At 40.0% G+C, this 16,853-nt stretch overlaps 3 protein-coding genes across 17 annotated transcripts in view; 2 read left to right on the top strand and 1 right to left on the bottom strand.

The window, feature by feature from the left end:
• The window catches only part of LOC117230974 (solute carrier family 12 member 4), a 97,504-nt gene extending 95,581 nt beyond the window's left edge, over positions 1-1,923 (top strand). For all 7 annotated transcript variants that reach the window (XM_033488965.1, XM_033488963.1, XM_033488964.1 and 4 more), the window contains one exon: positions 100-1,923. In XM_033488965.1, coding sequence (XP_033344856.1) covers positions 100-191 — 92 coding nt within the window. In that variant the 3' untranslated portion in view covers positions 192-1,923. The remainder of the gene's footprint in view (positions 1-99) is intronic.
• Positions 1,924-5,623: 3,700 nt separating this feature from the next.
• Positions 5,624-9,907, top strand: LOC117230976 (PRKC apoptosis WT1 regulator protein-like). 6 transcript variants are annotated; one of them, XM_033488979.1, is made up of 10 exons: positions 5,624-5,642; positions 5,712-5,806; positions 6,121-6,269; positions 6,343-6,472; positions 6,646-6,742; positions 7,242-7,349; positions 7,470-7,510; positions 7,609-7,653; positions 8,033-8,189; positions 8,283-9,907. In XM_033488979.1, the coding sequence occupies exons 3-10, from the start codon at positions 6,134-6,136 to the stop codon at positions 8,466-8,468; spliced, it is 900 nt and encodes a 299-aa protein (XP_033344870.1). In that variant the 5' UTR covers positions 5,624-5,642; positions 5,712-5,806; positions 6,121-6,133; the 3' UTR covers positions 8,469-9,907. The 6 variants fall into 6 exon arrangements, with proteins under 6 accessions (XP_033344870.1, XP_033344871.1, XP_033344869.1 ...); XM_033488980.1 differs by lacking the exon at positions 5,624-5,642 and adding an exon at positions 5,922-5,979 and having other exon boundaries at positions 5,652-5,806; XM_033488978.1 differs by lacking the exon at positions 5,624-5,642 and adding an exon at positions 5,922-6,020 and having other exon boundaries at positions 5,652-5,806.
• Positions 9,908-10,004: 97 nt separating this feature from the next.
• Positions 10,005-16,853, bottom strand: part of LOC117230975 (dual specificity protein phosphatase 10) — a 59,957-nt gene continuing 53,108 nt past the window's right edge. For 2 of the 4 annotated variants that reach the window (XM_033488971.1, XM_033488972.1), the window contains one exon: positions 10,005-13,817. In XM_033488971.1, coding sequence (XP_033344862.1) covers positions 13,504-13,817 — 314 coding nt within the window. In that variant the 3' untranslated portion in view covers positions 10,005-13,503. The remainder of the gene's footprint in view (positions 13,818-16,853) is intronic. The other 2 variants (XM_033488974.1, XM_033488973.1) reach the window with 1 other exon arrangement.

Genomic DNA, 16,853 nt, shown 5'->3' with positions numbered 1-16,853 from the left:
CTTTCTATATTTGACACTTGAATAACAGATGCTTCTTGCCTCTCTGTTGTTCCTGCTCTTTCTTTCTTTCTTTTAATTTCCTTAATGAACGCACCATAGACATGGAATTCCTAGAGGTTCTTACCGAAGGTCTGGAGAGGGTGCTGATGGTGCGTGGTGGCGGACGAGAGGTTATCACCATCTACTCGTGAACTAGACCGGCTGCAATCGAAGTAATCGCCTCGCGACAGCGGAAATCTAGTTTAATTCTGAAAGACCTAAACGACTTCACCCTACGGAACACGTTGCTCTTGTGCCATTGTCTGAGCAGTCACTTGCGTTGCGCGTTGTGAACACACATTCATACACACACACACACAGTAATAGCCCGGCTAATCGGATGAAAAGTACTGGATACAGATCAACGACGCTGTTTCCGCGGATACCAAACCGGGCACCAACGTACCCGCTTCGAGAACGTTAGTTGTTATACGGTAAAGAATAGAAAAGAAACTGACCCTCGACGAGAAGGCCAAAAGTGACATGCCAAAGGATAAGATAAATTCCTTCGAATGAATTTCACGCGTAAACTAGGAAACGTAGGATCTATCTTATTTTACACTCGTCCCTTTTCTCGATGAGGCTAGAGACTTTAAAATACAAAAAGTGGTTTTTATCCGTGTCACACGTGTTACACGTGCGACCACCCAACAGACAGTTAGCACAGAGGGCTGCACACAGAGCATACTTCGACCTTGTCATTATACAATCGGATTCTCAAAACAGTGTTTCAGAGAGGAAAGATGGAAAAACAAAGCGGAGCGTATTTTTACGTCGCTAAGACAACGTTTCGATCTTCAATCGACGGAAACCAAGGAAATCGAAAGGGAAATACGGAAGGTCGAATCAAAGAAGAGACAGATACGTCTCGAGAATAAAGAAACAAAAGTATAATTCACTACGATACGACTCCGACGATTATATTCCCATTTGAAACTGAAATCAAAATTTTTGGTCCGAGGCTAAGATCGAAGCATCTACGAAAACCACTGCCAGAATACTTTCTAAATGCTTCGCGTTTAACCAAAGACGCGAGAGGCTCATTTTTCTACACGCATTGTCGTTATAGAGAGTATAATAGATATGTATAATTCTACTGCTTATAGATGAACTTAGGGTAGCCTAGGATAGCGCGGTGAAGTACGCCGACGAGCAGTGGCGCCTGCGTTTGCGCGAATATCCGCGCGCGTTTTGCGCCTACGTGGCGAAAGTTAGGACGAACGTTGCCAGCGTTGAACGATTTTATGCGGACGCAGAACTGAAAATGTATCTGAAAATGTGACAAAGAGAATGTGGCAAATCCATATCTTAATTAATGAAATAAATATTATTGAAATTAACCACACTATTGTCAAAGAAATAGTAACAAATTTTTGACGTATAAAGAAAAGTACGTCACTGCCAGAAAAAAAGAAAAGAATATTCTCCAAACTGTTATTTAAGATTGTGTACAAGTATCAATGGTAACGAGATCGATGCAGAAAAAGAAGTTCAGACTTTCGGTGTGTTAGAAACAAAATATAGTGCTAAGGTATTCTTGAAATTACTAATTTATATCACTTAACATCGATACGACGTCAGGATTCTAATAGCAATACGAATTCACAGTTTACTTAAAATTACGAATCCGTATCACTACATCGCTATGAAACATAGATCTACTTACGATTAAAGAATTCTAACGCTAAATGTCCTAAGGAAAGTATATATATACATATATATACATTATATATATCTATATATAATATATATATATATATATCGCGAAATCTTTTTCGAGTTATTAATTCGCATTCTTCGTATCGATATTAACACGAGGAATTAGCAATAGTAGTACTATCCATAGAGTTGAAGTTTCTTAATGTACTACAAAGAAAAAAAAAATATTCCGCGAAAGTCTTAAGACATACTAATCTATCATAGATGATCGATGTAACATCAGTGATTGATCTATAGCACTAGAATCCAAACTTTAAATGATAAAACGAATCTATTAAATGCATCGGTAAACCTAAAACGTTAGCAATAAATTGCTAGCACAAGGACGCACAATGTGAGCATCAATGTGAAGAAAAAATTTCTCTTTTCATTCATCGTTTTATATATAATACATATCTATACATATATATGTATGTATATATATGTATATATATGTATATATTTCACTATACTAAATCTGAAAACTGTTCGGCACCTCGACATTGCGTCCCCATAAAAGTTCAAACCGTAGCGTTTACTTCCAACTAGCGCCGCGAACGACAAACGGAGGAAACACGGCGAGTATTCACGCATCTCCTACCTACAGGACTGAAATTCGTTCTTTCCATTGTACTTCTCAACCTCTTGCGCGTTGAAATCTTCGTCTAGGTTCGCGTTTACACTGTCCAAGGCCTACCGGTTCGATTCACGGCTCTAGTACGTCTATGTAAGTATGTAAAGGGAGTGCATTCGTGCGTGCGCGTCTTACGCGTGTAACCATCACGGTGATAACCTTAAAAAGAAGAACGCGTTCACGGTATCGCCTGCATAGAGTCACAGAATGAACGAACGGTGAATGCCAAAAATAAACGAGTCACATTTTTCGCGAGGATCTTTAACCGACTTTCATCAAAGGATAGCGTGTAGCGTTGTAATCTGTCGCATTTAAGTGTCGTGTGCATGTCACATTTCATACGCGGCGCGAAATTCTGCCGTATCTCATTTTTAGATAGGCACTATCTATGTATATGTATATATATACATATATATATATATATGTACACATGAATATAAATATACTTATATGTACATGACGTATAGTTTATCTACAAAATAAGAGAAAGAAAAAGTTGACGAACAAAAATCTTTTAAAAAAAGAGTGGAGTAATCACGTTCGAGCGTGCAACTTTTACTATGCTCGTCAATACACACTATGTCTACTTAATTGAAAGCCGCAGACAAATCGCGGTTCCGGATGATGTTTATCGAAACAAGAGAGTCGAGCACTCGACGAACCTTCATAATCACTTACAGTCGGCTAGGACACAATGCATGGAAGTTATACTGTTCTTTTCTTCGTTCGTTACGTTTGACGCTGTACAAGTATTTTAAAGAATGAATCGAGGATTTTCGTATTCATGTAATCGGATAATGAGGAATATGATAGCGTCCTACGAGTTTTTATTTCATTAATATGAACGACATATGTAATCTTATTGGTTGACTGTTGCAGCCTACTGCATCGATCTGATAATCCATAAAATCGTATTTACCAGCAAATGAATTTATTGTTAGAATGGGACCGAAATGACCGAGATTTTTTTATTGTCCATTCTTAAGCCTGAACTAGTTTTTGAAACATTTTGTATACAGACTCAAATATAAAGTCGTCGAAAGAAACATAAAGATTTAAGAAAAAAATGGAACAAGCGAAATTACCAGGCCTATATCTAATATGTAAAAGATTTAGAGAACCAAATTAGATACGTTAATTGTACGAGAGCGTCACGTATAAAAATGAAATACGTTTCTTTATCTACCTCATCGTCAACATGCGTTGAATCAAGTGAGAAAGAAAAGAAGAAGCAGTTCCAAGAACCAATAGGACTGTTTCCAATTGCGATGAAGAAAAGAAAGAAAAAATGGATAGTCCATAGCCGATGGACGAGAAAAGACGGCGAAGGTTCGTGAGACGCTCCCTCTGTCTCTATGTATCGTCCACAATGTTGTGACATGTACTTTCTAATTTTAATACGTTACTCACTTGTCGATTACCATATATTTTATGTGTACTTGCCTATCTGATAGGCATCGGCACCGCATAGTTTATACGAGACGTGTTGACTATGAGAAAAGTTTATCGCGAGAGTAGAGAATGGAAGTCAAAGAAAGATAATAACAGTGAAAGAGGAGAAGAATTATAAGAGAGAAAAAGGGAGATAAACGGTAAACGTGTTGTATATAAATAGGGGTAGACTTCAGGAGAAAGAGAAAGCGAAAAATGAAAAAGTGATTGGTATGGATCTAAGAGACATGGTTCAAATAGAAATAGAAAGAAAACAAGAGAGAAGAGAAACATCTTTTTCATAGATCAAACAGTATTGCAGCGTATTCTGCTGTCGCTTTAATATTTTACTATGTTGTATTTACTGGAAAATGCACAATTGACCATATGGACACGGACATACATATGTACACGTTACGTAAGCATAAGAAGAGAAAGAAAATATTAAGGAAGGAAGAATATATATATTATATATATGGAAAAGAAGTATATGGATATATATATAAACCTGCGAGCTTGGCATTTGTCGGAGATTTATCGTGTGTCGTTGTAGCGATGCGGTTCGTTGTGAACGGGCCCCGCGTCTGGTTTAAATCACCTCTAGGCTGTGAGATGCGAGCTAAGCAGCAGAGAAACTTGCTCGAGACCTCAATCATATGTGTCAAATCAAGCGTCAGATACTATATACATACGTATATACTTTTAAATCTTAATATCTCGTTTAAAAAAAAGGGGAAAAAAGAAAAAAAATACACCGAATCTAGCCCTCTTAAAGAAAAAAAGAAACCAAAGTCTACTCTCGCTCGTGGCGACACCACTTAGTTTTTTCTCCTCACATACACAACATACACACACATGCGTATACACATACATACACAAATTTAGAGTTCGAGTTACAAGAAGCGAAAAAAAACAAACATTAAGAAAAAGAGAAAAAGAAGAAAAAGATGTATAAAAGCGTAAGAGAGGAACTGCGTGCTTCCGATACACGAAGCGGAAGTTACACGTTAGCCGTTGAAGAGCAAATGACAAAGGAAAGAGAGGATATGGAAGAGGGAAAGAGAGTGCGAGATGGTGCATTATAAAATGAATATATGTATATATAGATATGCACATATACAGATTCTATACATATGTGTATATATGTATATATGTATATAGGAAAGAAATATAAGATATATTTGTAGATACAAACACTTTAGCCATCTGGTTAGCATATGTAATAGAGTCAATACTGTGAAAAAAATTACCTATAACTTTACCCCCTATACCCTTTTAGATTATAGACGACGATGAGTACTTGTAATTAACTTATGGAAGATGAAATATAATGAATGAAGAAACTATATCTGCGATCAGATCGATTCAATAAATAAACGACATACACCTATTCAGTGTTTACTATCTTTCTTGCATAAATCATTTTCCGAATCATTCCTTTCTTTTTTTTTTTTTTTGAAAACTTAAATTCTCTATCAGATAAAATATGTCTATTATTATCTGTTCTTGGTTTCTGAAAGATGTAAATCTATTAATTTTTAAATACCAACTACAGACTAAAACTTTCGATACAATAAAATATAGTGCAACGTGTTTCTTGTTTTAAATCCTTGAAATATTCTTAAACGGTAAACTTTTTTATGTATAGTTGAGCAAAGTTTTTGAACATATTTATTTTTCTTTCCTTATCTTTTCTAACTAGTAACTTTGTACGCTTCTGTCACTATATCGCGTTTAGTGATTTTCCAAGTTATTTACCTATCTAGTGACATTTCACGTTGTAGCGATCATTGCCCTAGTGACATTGAATTTACGCATTGGAGATTGTGCTTTAGCAAAGGTGTATGAACGATCGATATGCCTATCTATCTTTGAACTATGTAATCGTACAGGCCATACGTGTTTATAGATGTTTCAATGGTTGACAGCTGTCAATTGCACATAGGTTGGTAGTGAGTCACGACATTGGCAGTGGAACTAGGTGAAGACTACTCACCTCGACAGGTGACTAATACCTTAAGAATTGCTCTTTGTTTCCTATTGAAGTTGTGTTATCATCTTATTGCGCACGCACTTGCTCGTAGTTAATAGCGGTTCATGCCTTGTGACTTTCCCTTAGACAAACTTAATCAAGCACTCGCTTTTTGGCCTCCAAATATCGTGCTGGTCCAACATAGGTATCGCACATCATCACCTACTCTTTTGTTCAAATGTCCAGGTATTTTTTGTAAGAGCCCTTTTTTAATTCTTTTTGCGCAGTTTTTTATAATCGCCTATCATCATCAAGTCAAGTTCAATTCTGCTACTTTATTTCCCAGCGATATAACCGGCATGGCGTCCAGCTCCGTCAGCCAGGAGGATTTTGACAATGACTTCGAGCTAACATCCAGGAGGTCTAGGATCAGAACTGCAAGGGCACGGGTCGTTCCACCCAGGGCAGGAGACTCATCTTCCATAAACTTTCAAAGTAACGATATATGTTCATTGTTTTGTTACTTTGTGCTCTACGATGCTTTATATTCAATTGCCTTTGTTCGTAGAGGGTGCACAGAATGTAGAAGAATCTCAAGGTGTGTGTGACACGAGTTCAAACAGTGTGCTTCCACCTGAACATGAGAATCAACAGAATAAACCAATAATGAGGAAACAGGACAAACGAGTGACTGGCCGGTGAGTAAATAAAAGGATCGTCGTTTAAGTAAGGTATTCGTGGGAAGAAGTTTTCGCTAAGCACAAGTGTCTTCTAAATACGACTATGTAGATCTAGCATAGAGTTTGCGCGGTTTGTTAACAATTTCTGGATCTGGTTCTAGTGTCTTTAGTGTCGTATCCTGTTTGCACAGGCCAACGCACATAAACAAGGGAAAGCAGCAACGCGATCGACGGAAGCTTCGAGAGAAGAGACGAAGTACCGGAGTAGTACATTTGCCATCAACGGAGGTTTGTCACTGTTTCCAGTCACGTTAAGGACCCAAAATCTTAATGACTTCTCGCGGCAATATCTCGGATTTTAAAATAAGGATTTCTCTTGCACCTATACTCATCTGATAAAAATCTTTTAATCATTTCTGTATCTTGCATGACAAATTTAGAGCTGTTTTACTTATATTCGTTACAAAGGATCCTTTGATCAATTATTTTGAATCGATACCTGAGATGAATATTTTAGTTCGTCTGCAAAAGAATTTGTTTTTCAAACGTATATTTGGTGTTCTCGATTTCTGTGGGAAATGTCTTGCGCGAATGTATCTTTCTAGAAGATCATACTAGACACACACGGAATGTATGACAAAGTAGTATTGCACTTAGAAACTGCTTACCGCGTTCTTCTAGCGTTAATCGCGTTTGGCCGCGAGCGTTAACGGATATTGGTAAAAGTTTTGTGTGCAAACCCGTTCATACTCCGCAATGTAATTTCGTTAGCCACTTAATTCTACAGAGTACAGGAGGTAGTACAGGAGAAGATGAAGAAGATCTTAGTGGCACTTGTCTTGAAACTAAACACAACACACACCACAATGAGTTCCTAGATCATGAACTCATAGAAGTAAGTGCGTGTGATTTTCACTTCTTAAGAAAGATATTTCGTTATTTATTTCGAACACGGTCAAAAGTCGATCGTATGTAAACGAGACTACCTATGTATGTCAAACTACGCATGTTTCAGGAACGGACAGCAAAAATGTTTACTCAAAGGCGAAACAAAAGGTATAAAACACTGAGATATCTTATTACGGTAGTAAACTATATATAGTGCTTTAGTGAAATTTAGTAGTCATTTGTAATAAACTGCTACTGCTTTTTAGGCATTACCGTACTTCCTACAGGTCATGTATAAATAGGCACAGTTGGTAAGTGCTACTGTACGTGACTATGTACAATTAGGCACGACCTGTACGAAGTACGGTAGAGCTAGTAGATTCTTTTAAAAACGAGCCTGCGTATTGTAACGAGTACCGTAAGTCCTTTGTACACATTTTTTACAACGATCTAGAAATAATAAGAATCGCGTAATGTCTCACTGATCTCATACTAATCGTATTTCATGTTACACTAAAGCGTCAACTAATTAACTCGAAAACAGTACAAATATAGGGTAAACGATATATATAATTGTCATCAAACATTACGATATTAAGGGTCGTGCCTAATATAATATCATAGACAGTCCAATACCGTGTATAACCACGTACGTTCACTAATATATCAAAATTACCCATTTAATTTTAGCCACTCCGATTTGGAGGCAGATGACGAGGAATTCGATTCCTTGAATCAGTCTGACAGTGTCAATCAGTCAGATCATGGAAATCACGAGCCACAAGCTTCCGTAAACACCGTCAATCAACCAAGACTGTCTACGCCAACAGGAGATAATCCACACGAAGTATTTTTTTCTTTTTTTTATTGGAATATTTCATCTAACAATTAAAACGAAACAACTCACAAACTCGTACGATATTCTGTTTAAAACTTTCAGTTGATAGAACGAGCGCAAGAAGAAAATAGAAGGTTGCTGTCTCTCCTGGAGGATCGGGATCACAAGATAATGACCCTTGAAGCTCGGCTGCTTCAACAGCAGCACGAAATGACCATAGAAAGGGAACGGCTTCGTGAAGAGAATGCCGCGTTAATCCGTGCTATGGCAGCCCTGGCGAGTAATTAACTCTCCTATTCGCGAAACAGTCCGATCTATCAATTCTATAGCCGATTCTCAAGAACTTGCGGATCACCAATTAAGAAAAGCTATATATATATATGTATAAACACATATACATATACATATATGCCGATAGTTTGTAAGTAATTGTGAATTTACTTGTTAATAATAGCTGAGAAGATTGCGAAGCGATTTTAAAAAGAGAAACGATTATCTGTTACTGATTTACGCTGTTAAAGAATCAGGGTAAGTTACGCAGTATAAACATAAAATCGCAGTATCAACTATAATCATTCTTGCAGCAAGCAATAGATCGTCGAGTACGAACAAGTAATTATATTTATCCGCTTCACTGGTAGTGCTTCATTTACGGGAATTTTTCTTTCGTAGCGGAAAGAGACAAGCTATTTTGCGCGTTCGCATAGAATCGATATCTAATCTTGAACGATAAGTTCGAGCAAATATGTTTTTTCGCGATGTAACAACCCAACGGAATAAAAGGTGCTCCGATTTGTTATGTCATTGATTTTAAAGCAGAGAATGTGCAAAGTAAATATTGGAAATTTTATGTCTGAAAATACTTAAGACTCTTAGAGTATCGTTTTTGCGTAGTATTTATTATAACTTGAGTTATACGTTGTCTGTTTTATACTCGAATGGATCTATTGGTAACGTAGTTACTCCACGTAAGACTTTTTACCTATGAAAAATGTTTGCTTCGTCGCGCAATTATATTGGCGTAATGGTAGTACAAGGGCGTAATACAAACCTCTATAAAATTAGGCGCGATCTGTGCAGAACGTGTAAATAAAACAGCACAAAGCTGGCAATTCCTTATCGATTACCTATGCATTTAATTCGAAGAAACGATAGGTTTTTCGCATTTCCAGCCACCGATAGAACGAAACAGAACGAAACATAACGAACAGGGGTATGAGAAAACGAAGAAGCAGCAAACAAGTTCAGTATGACCCCTAAAATTGCTATTGCTATTGCTATTATTATTAGCTATACCGTTACAATCTAATATTTACATACCTACAGCGAAACGTAACTATATAATATTTAGAAAGCAGGAGACTGAGAATGCGAGTACATTGTGCATGTGAGCGAACAGAATCGAGAGAAAGTAATAAGATCGAATTTGTATTTACACACTTGATCGTGTGCACAATCATATTTTTCTCTGTCAAGACGCCGTGCCGAATAACAAGGAAAAAAACAACACGAAGAGAACGTGTTTACTTATTAAGTTTATCGTGCATATTTTTCAATTTGTTTCGGTAGTCGATTGGAATATTATTTCGATTCCTTCTTGAAAATGCATGTAGAGAAGAATACTCGGTCTAAGAAGATTAACCGATTCCATCGCGAGAATTTGGAAACTTTATTATATTCGAAATTCGATATTTTCTGTCTAAATAAACATTTTCTTAATAACTGTATCTTTTATATCACATCTGTCCATTATATCCATCAGAATCCTGCTGCTCTTCCATTCTTTTGTTATTCCATTGTTAATGTACTGGAAGAATATCTCGATAAAGCGTGCGGTTTATACTTTTATTCATAAAATAACTAAATTTTGATATGATACAATAGTTGTCCTCGCGTATCCACAATTACTTTAGGCTATATTTATATAACTGTACATTGAAAAACAAAAAAGGTATCCGATCGTACGGCGATGTTTCCGCAAAAAAATTGTCAACTCGGTGCAGCATCTACTAAACCATCCCAAGAAATGTGTGTACGCGAACCTTAACATGTTTATACCGATGTAGAAGGACACGAGCAATAAAAGGGTAAATCGATCTACGATAAATCGTAATTGTTAAGGGCTCGGTTCTCGCGCAAAGTAAAACTGGATAAGCAAGAGTCCAAATTATGAGCGGCAAGATGGTGTTAGGAACTTGTTCGACCGCCTGACATTAGTTACTACTAATAGTTCTATCTTCCAAGCTATCTTAATTGCGATAGAGTGGTGTAATGTGACAAGGCCGTCTAGCAACCTTACGACTCTCTGCTTTTACCAGTTCCAGTACAAAATTACACCGAGCATTAATTTTATCACCACACGACAACTACAGCTATTTATCGTAAATCGACATACATTTTATTGTCAAAGTTCTTCCACAACCTAGTAAACGTTACATATGTATCGTACATTCTCACGACGCAACAGGTACTACGGCCGTAGCTTTCTGCTTCTCTCTTTCTATCGAATATAACTCTCTTTTTATTTATTACATGACGTTGATCGGTCTCTCTCTCTCTCTCTCTCTATGCGAATCCCTTCGTGATCGCTCGTGTGTCTTTGCTCGGTGAATATTTACAATATTATTCGCTAATGCTTTTTACAAGTTCTACATGAAGCCTAACGGCGCCCAACTATTATAGGAGATGCGAACAGAAATTGTTCCCTTCGAATGTGACATCGTTCTTCGCGATCTACAAGAAACGGAAAAAAAGGAAAAGAAAAAGGAAAGAATACAAGGCGACATTTCTTTGATATGTACCGTTTCCTCGAGAGAATTTGAAGGAACTTGCTCTGCCTCGTTATGCTATACATACACACACACATATACATATATAATATATCGATATAACGTGAACATATATGTATGACGCGAACCTATATATTTTACGTTTCACGCACAGCAGGTCTCTTTTTCTCTTGTCGAGCTTTTATTGTCAACAGTTTGAGTCTCTCTAACGTAGAAAGGCATATCGGTTAAGCGACTTTTTTTTTTTTTTTTGAACAGCTGCTCGGTTTGATTTAACAGCGGCGATTGTCGTGTCGTACAGTTATTTTGTACACGTTTCGTATATTTTATTTCTTTACGTTTAATCAACGTCCTATGTAGGCCGTTGCTCGAGGTATTTCGACGATTAAAGCGAACTGCGCGCACGATTGTTTTAGTTTCCCGGTGATTACGCCGAATGATCGATATTCGCTCCGCCGATTCTTAAGAAGGAAATGAGGATCGCCCGTTTTGCGATTTCAGACAGCAGCGATTAGAAGTTAAGATATACACGCGTCTCTAACGACGCGTGCCACGCGAGGAAATACGCTTTTCCTTTCTCATAATACTTTTACCGCTAACACAGACCAAGTTCTTAGTCGAGAAATTTCACTTCGTGCGGCACAATTCGCCTGGGACTGCACGCACATCGATATCAAACAATCTTCGAATACAACGATCCTGTCCGATTAAAATGAAATACGATTGCTTGAACCGTCGTGCTTCACCGCCAACAACATCCGTTTAATCCATTTTTAACTTCTGTCGTTATTTAGATTAGCGATTCGTTTGGAAACGTTCGTGTCGCGCAACAAGTAATTCGACGAATCTTGACGAAAGAGCAAAACGGAGGAATTTTCGAGCGATGCATATTATTTGAATTCGATGTTTGTTCAGCGAGCAGAACGGTCTAAAGTATCTTCGATCCGCACGTCGTCGTGCGTTAACATTTACTTGTTACGTACGAAATCGAGAAATGCTAATAATTTTGGTTACTACGTAAAACTTCAACCGGAAGGTTGAAACTCGTCGAATCCGAACTAAAAATCCGTGTGGTGGCATGTTAATTACGCTTTTAAAATCGCATGTTTGTCCCTCGAGTTGTCGACGTCGTTCTTATATTATCTTAATTAGTTGGCGGGGGATATTTGAACTTTCTCCCTCTCTCTCGCTCTCTCTCTTTCGCACCTTACATATCATCAACATCATCATTATCATAATTATCATCAGTTACATCCCAACAAACGACTAGATCACGATGGTTGGATCTCAACCAGATCCTTAAATGCTACGGAGCTCGTGGTTAAGCTAATTTCGGTTAACGATATATTATTTTATCAAATATAAACCACTTCGCTATCGAATAAAGTAATATTACGAATACAGAGATACAAATAGGCAAAAGGCAAAAACGCAAACATAGTTATTATTGATCTCAATTGACGTACATTCATCCCACCTTTTTAACTGTTCGTTTACGCACGCGCGTCTGTCTCTCCATGGCAAAGAGATAATTCCGCAAGATAGCCCGGACGCAATTGCTCGATGCTTCTTCGATAGAATTGAACGCAACACACCCGAAAACAGAAGGATCGCGGCCAATTAAATTAAACGAGAAGACTTCACATTAAAAAAAAAAAAAAAAAACAAAAAGAAACAAAAAGATAAAATCGGTTTCGTAAATTACAAACGCGTAGATCTTTCCAAGAAAAGTGGAATATCGTGTATCATCGTGTTAAAATCAAATGTACATACTCTCGCTACTGCAATCGACTACGCAAGAAACAAAAAAATATTCGCGACGATTTCCTCCGACGAACGCGCTTCTTACCACGTATATATTTTGTACCAATAAAAACTACGGAACACTGTCGCGTAAGTACACCGCGTACGAAACGTCCCTCTATACTTTCCTCTTCTTTCGCGCATAAATAACTCGCAACGCGGACGAGCTCGCGTCGTTGACAAACGTATACGGTAAGAAACTCGTTCATTAGACGTACACAAAGTTGGTCCTCCGGTTTCAGAATGGAGGGCGACGCGTACACGACGCCGCCGATCTTCTTACTTTTGTTTCGCATCTTCCTTCGCCATTCGAAAGTCAACAACGCGTTCTCTCTTTCTCTCTCTATTTCTCTCTCTCTCTCTCTCTCTTTCTGTTTTAGAACCACTTCATTTTCCAGTAAATAAGTTACTCGATAATAGACATAAAGTGTCTCTCTGTAAATCAGCCTTTCCCGTTTCTAGGGCCGATCGCCAAGGCACGTGTAGCAAGGTATGCTATCCGAGTTCTTCGCACGTGTGTGTGAAACAGGAAGAACGATGACTCCGGTTCGTTTAACGGATATACGTGTACGATATGTGTAGAGTGTGTCTTTCGACCGCGTCCTTGGGTGCGAAACGTCAAGACAGCCTCGCAATCCGCGCGTGGGCTCTTTTTCTTCTTTCTCCGCTGGGACCCGATCGTTACACCAGAGAATCTCGGGTGATGCTCTCGCTTGATGAGTTCGCTCAGCTCAAACGCTGCAACCGGAAGTAACTTCTTCGCTGTTCGGTTGATGAGACCAACGACACTGGTGACAACTCTTCGGTTCTTCCGGGGCTGCAGCCACCCCACCGGACGCCCTTAAACCCTGTTCGAGCTCCAACAATTGTCCCATAAAGTTCAGATTAGGGCTAATGATAGGTCGCGCATTCTTCACAAGCTTGTACGCCTCCACCATAGACAAACCCTTGTGCCGCATTATGTACGCGATGGCGATCGTAGCACTGCGCGACACTCCCGCTTGACAGTGCACTAACACGCTGCTTCCGGCTTTCCGGGCTTCCTCTGTAAGGGAGAAATAAAGGTACGGTTACTCTCGAGTGTTTCTCCAGGGTTGCAAGGTCGTTCGTAATAATTAGATCGGATAAGGAAGTATTAAAATGTAATTCGAATTGGCTGCTACGTTGTTGCAGCGCGTTTCGAACGTACAGCGTCGTCTCGACGAAAATGCTCTCGAGTTACTTTTCACGTGCCTTCGTAAATCGTGAAACACGCTATGTGTCAGCAATTTTATTTCTTTTCGTACGTAACGAACGACATTTAGATGTTGGACAACTGTTAAGATTCTCTGCTAGTTAGTCTTGCTCTCTGCTTTTGCTAAATCAACAAACTTATAGAACTAGTGAAACGATTCGACGAAAGATGGAGCGGCGACGTTCAACGACAATAGATCGATTCTACTCTGACCCTACTTGTTTCGAGAAAGAGAAACCCAGAATCCGACGGTCACCGACGAGAGTCAGTTTACGTCATTCGGAATTTCTAGGAGACAGTTTACGAGCGGAGAGCAATGGTCCATCGGAGACCGCGTCGAACGACTCGGGGATCGCATCGTTGTAAAACATCCGAACAAAACCAGCCGTGTAACCCAAACAGGCGATTCGGTTACGTAATGCGGGCAACGCTATCGTATCGCCAATGAGTCATGGCGACGCGCGCCCGTATCTTACGTGACGTACTAGTCGACGTTGCTGCCATCGGTTGGAGGGAAGAAGAGAGAGCGTGAGAGTTGCCACAAGTGCACGTGCGCAAGCACGAGGATTTCGCGACATCTGTACGGAAGAACGGTCTCGTGGCATTTAATCTTTTTCCTTTTCGAAGAATTCTTCACACATTTCCATTTACCGGACAAACATTTTACACATAGAAACTCGATCAAAGTTAAAAGGCTACGCAAAATGCAATCAGATCGATTCTAGCCAAATAGCAAGCAAGTAGAATATGAAGTAAACGATCGTTGAGAATTATTGCGTTCCAAATATCATCGTCCCGAGCTAACGGGTTCGTGACACGAATGGGGCTAACTGTTAGTACCGATATTCTATCCGAATGGAGTGTTCGTGAAACGAATGAAACAGATTCTGTGCAGAATTGCCACGATCGTTCTCGTGGCCAAATCAACAATTCGTAGATGAGAAAACTAAAATTCCACCTATCGTTGGAACAAATTACCGGAGACAGGCGACAAGATATATCAGCAAGTAGGTGTCGTTTTGAGAAACAGCCGAAAAACGTTCCCCGAGGCCGCGATTAATCGCTAATCCAGACCTCTAAACGGCGATAAGCAGCGCGACTAATCTTATCTGGATACGCATGGAGGGTGGCGTAACAGAAGTAGTTTAGGCAAGCGTTAGTGGAGACACGGGGGTGCATCGGCCCCTAAACGTTACGGATGTGCGCTCGTGTGCGCCTGCAGCGTGTAGACCGTAGACTCGCGGCTGGCATCTGCTATGAGTCACGGCTGACGAATGGCCGGACAGAGACGGAGAAAGCGGCAGAAAATCGGTGTGGCAAAGTGGGGGATTGCGAGAAGGGAGAGTTACAGATAAAGGGAGAAAAACGAGAGTCCGGAAGAAAGGAGGAAGAGGGGAGGAGACCGAAAAGTGGAAGATCTCGGGGACGTACAGATCTGGAAGAACAAACAAAAGGGCTAAAGTCGTCGAAGGGAGTTTAGGTAAAAAAGAAGGGGGGTGAAAATTAGTTGGAACACGGAGAGGGAACCGTATTTTGGTAACAGAAGGCGCGTGTGTACATACTGACGAAAAGCCGCGACACCTGCCGCGATGTCGAGAATGATACCAGGTTCCGGGAAATGCGGCGTTCTTGTTGCCTTCGCTCTATTTGCTTTCTCCCCTAAAACGACCCGGCTATAATTAACGGCGGAGGTATCGCGTTCCGCGAACGGCTAAATTGTGCGTGTTTTCTGCGCAATCCTATGCGATCAAATGTTAGGGAATTGAACGTACGCGACGAATTTAAACTGTAATTTTAATGCTTCTCGTTACACCGGTAACCTTATTTGATTGTTTGTAGTTAATTTTTCTTGTTTAAAAGATCTACAGTCAGATTGTAATCGATTGGTCCGCGCGACAACACCGGCCATCGTCGCCGCTACAATTCGTAACCGAATTTACTATGCTGCGCGCTTAAAAATCATGAAATGAATTTCGAAGAGCAAGAGACGAAGAGAAGAAAACCAATCATACCGTTGGACGTTGAATTAATTAAAAAGCATCTGTAACGAACGCAAGTTCTTGAAGTCTCCGTAGATTCACGTAGGCCAGAGAACACGCCTGTCCGAGCCACGAAGGCAACATTTCCAACGGAGCACGTCATCGTGTCACGCTCGTTTTTCCCTCGTCAGAACGGCGCAGTTTGGTGTAACGGAAACAGGGTGTAACCAGCCGTTTCCGGTGGACCATTCACCGTGTGCGAAGACTAGAAGACGAAAGGCTTCCATTCATGAAACCATGAGTCACTGGTGCGCGCGCGTGTGCAAGCGCTCCAACGAATGCACACCCGTGAATCCCCTTCATGGTGCCCCAGTGTCGGCCTTTCGTCTCCCGTGTGTTTATTGCACCACATTCTGCTCCATGCGCGTGAACGTGATGAGGAGCGCGCGCGTTTGTGTACGCGTGTACGTGTATGTGTGTCAGCGCGAGCGCGACAGGGCTCGCAAAGAGGGTCCTACCGAATGCGCAACTGGTGGAATGCTGTACCTGGCCAACCGACCAACACCGTAGGGACTGTTGCGTGAAACGAAGGGCACCTTGGTGCGTTGACCGTTAAGCCGCCTCTTCGACGATGCAGGGCAAACAAAGCTGCGTTGATTCGAACGCTTACTCGAATCGATTTCGATTCGTTTCCAACGTTTGGCAATTTGTCACGCGTTAACGAATCGTCGATGGGTAGCCAACGTCGATTAGAATTTTGCAGAGAAGCAGAGGTGGCATCGATGTCGTCGAATATGAGGTTAAATCCGAGTTAAATTAGGATTTTCGATACAGCGAATAATTAATAAGCTTAAGTAGTAAGAGCGTG

Source organism: Bombus vosnesenskii, unplaced genomic scaffold (genome assembly GCF_011952255.1).
Source record: "Bombus vosnesenskii isolate JDL3184/JDL3185 unplaced genomic scaffold, Bvos_JDL3184-5_v1.1 scf7180000013270, whole genome shotgun sequence".
In the NCBI taxonomy this organism is placed as follows: Eukaryota; Metazoa; Arthropoda; class Insecta; order Hymenoptera; family Apidae; genus Bombus; species Bombus vosnesenskii.
The sequence above is the reverse complement of the archived record's forward strand: the minus strand, read 5'-3'. Positions and strand labels throughout refer to the sequence as shown.

Excerpts from the sequence above, each read along its gene's own strand:
- LOC117230976 (XM_033488975.1), top strand. The coding sequence starts at position 5,900 with ATGCCTTGTGACTTTCCCTTAGACAAACTTAATCAAGCACTCGCTTTT. Across the intron at positions 6,270-6,342 it reads ATCTTCCATAAACTTTCAAA|AGGGTGCACAGAATGTAGAA; the intron begins GTAACGATATAT and ends CTTTGTTCGTAG. Across the intron at positions 7,350-7,469 it reads TAGATCATGAACTCATAGAA|GAACGGACAGCAAAAATGTT; the intron begins GTAAGTGCGTGT and ends CGCATGTTTCAG.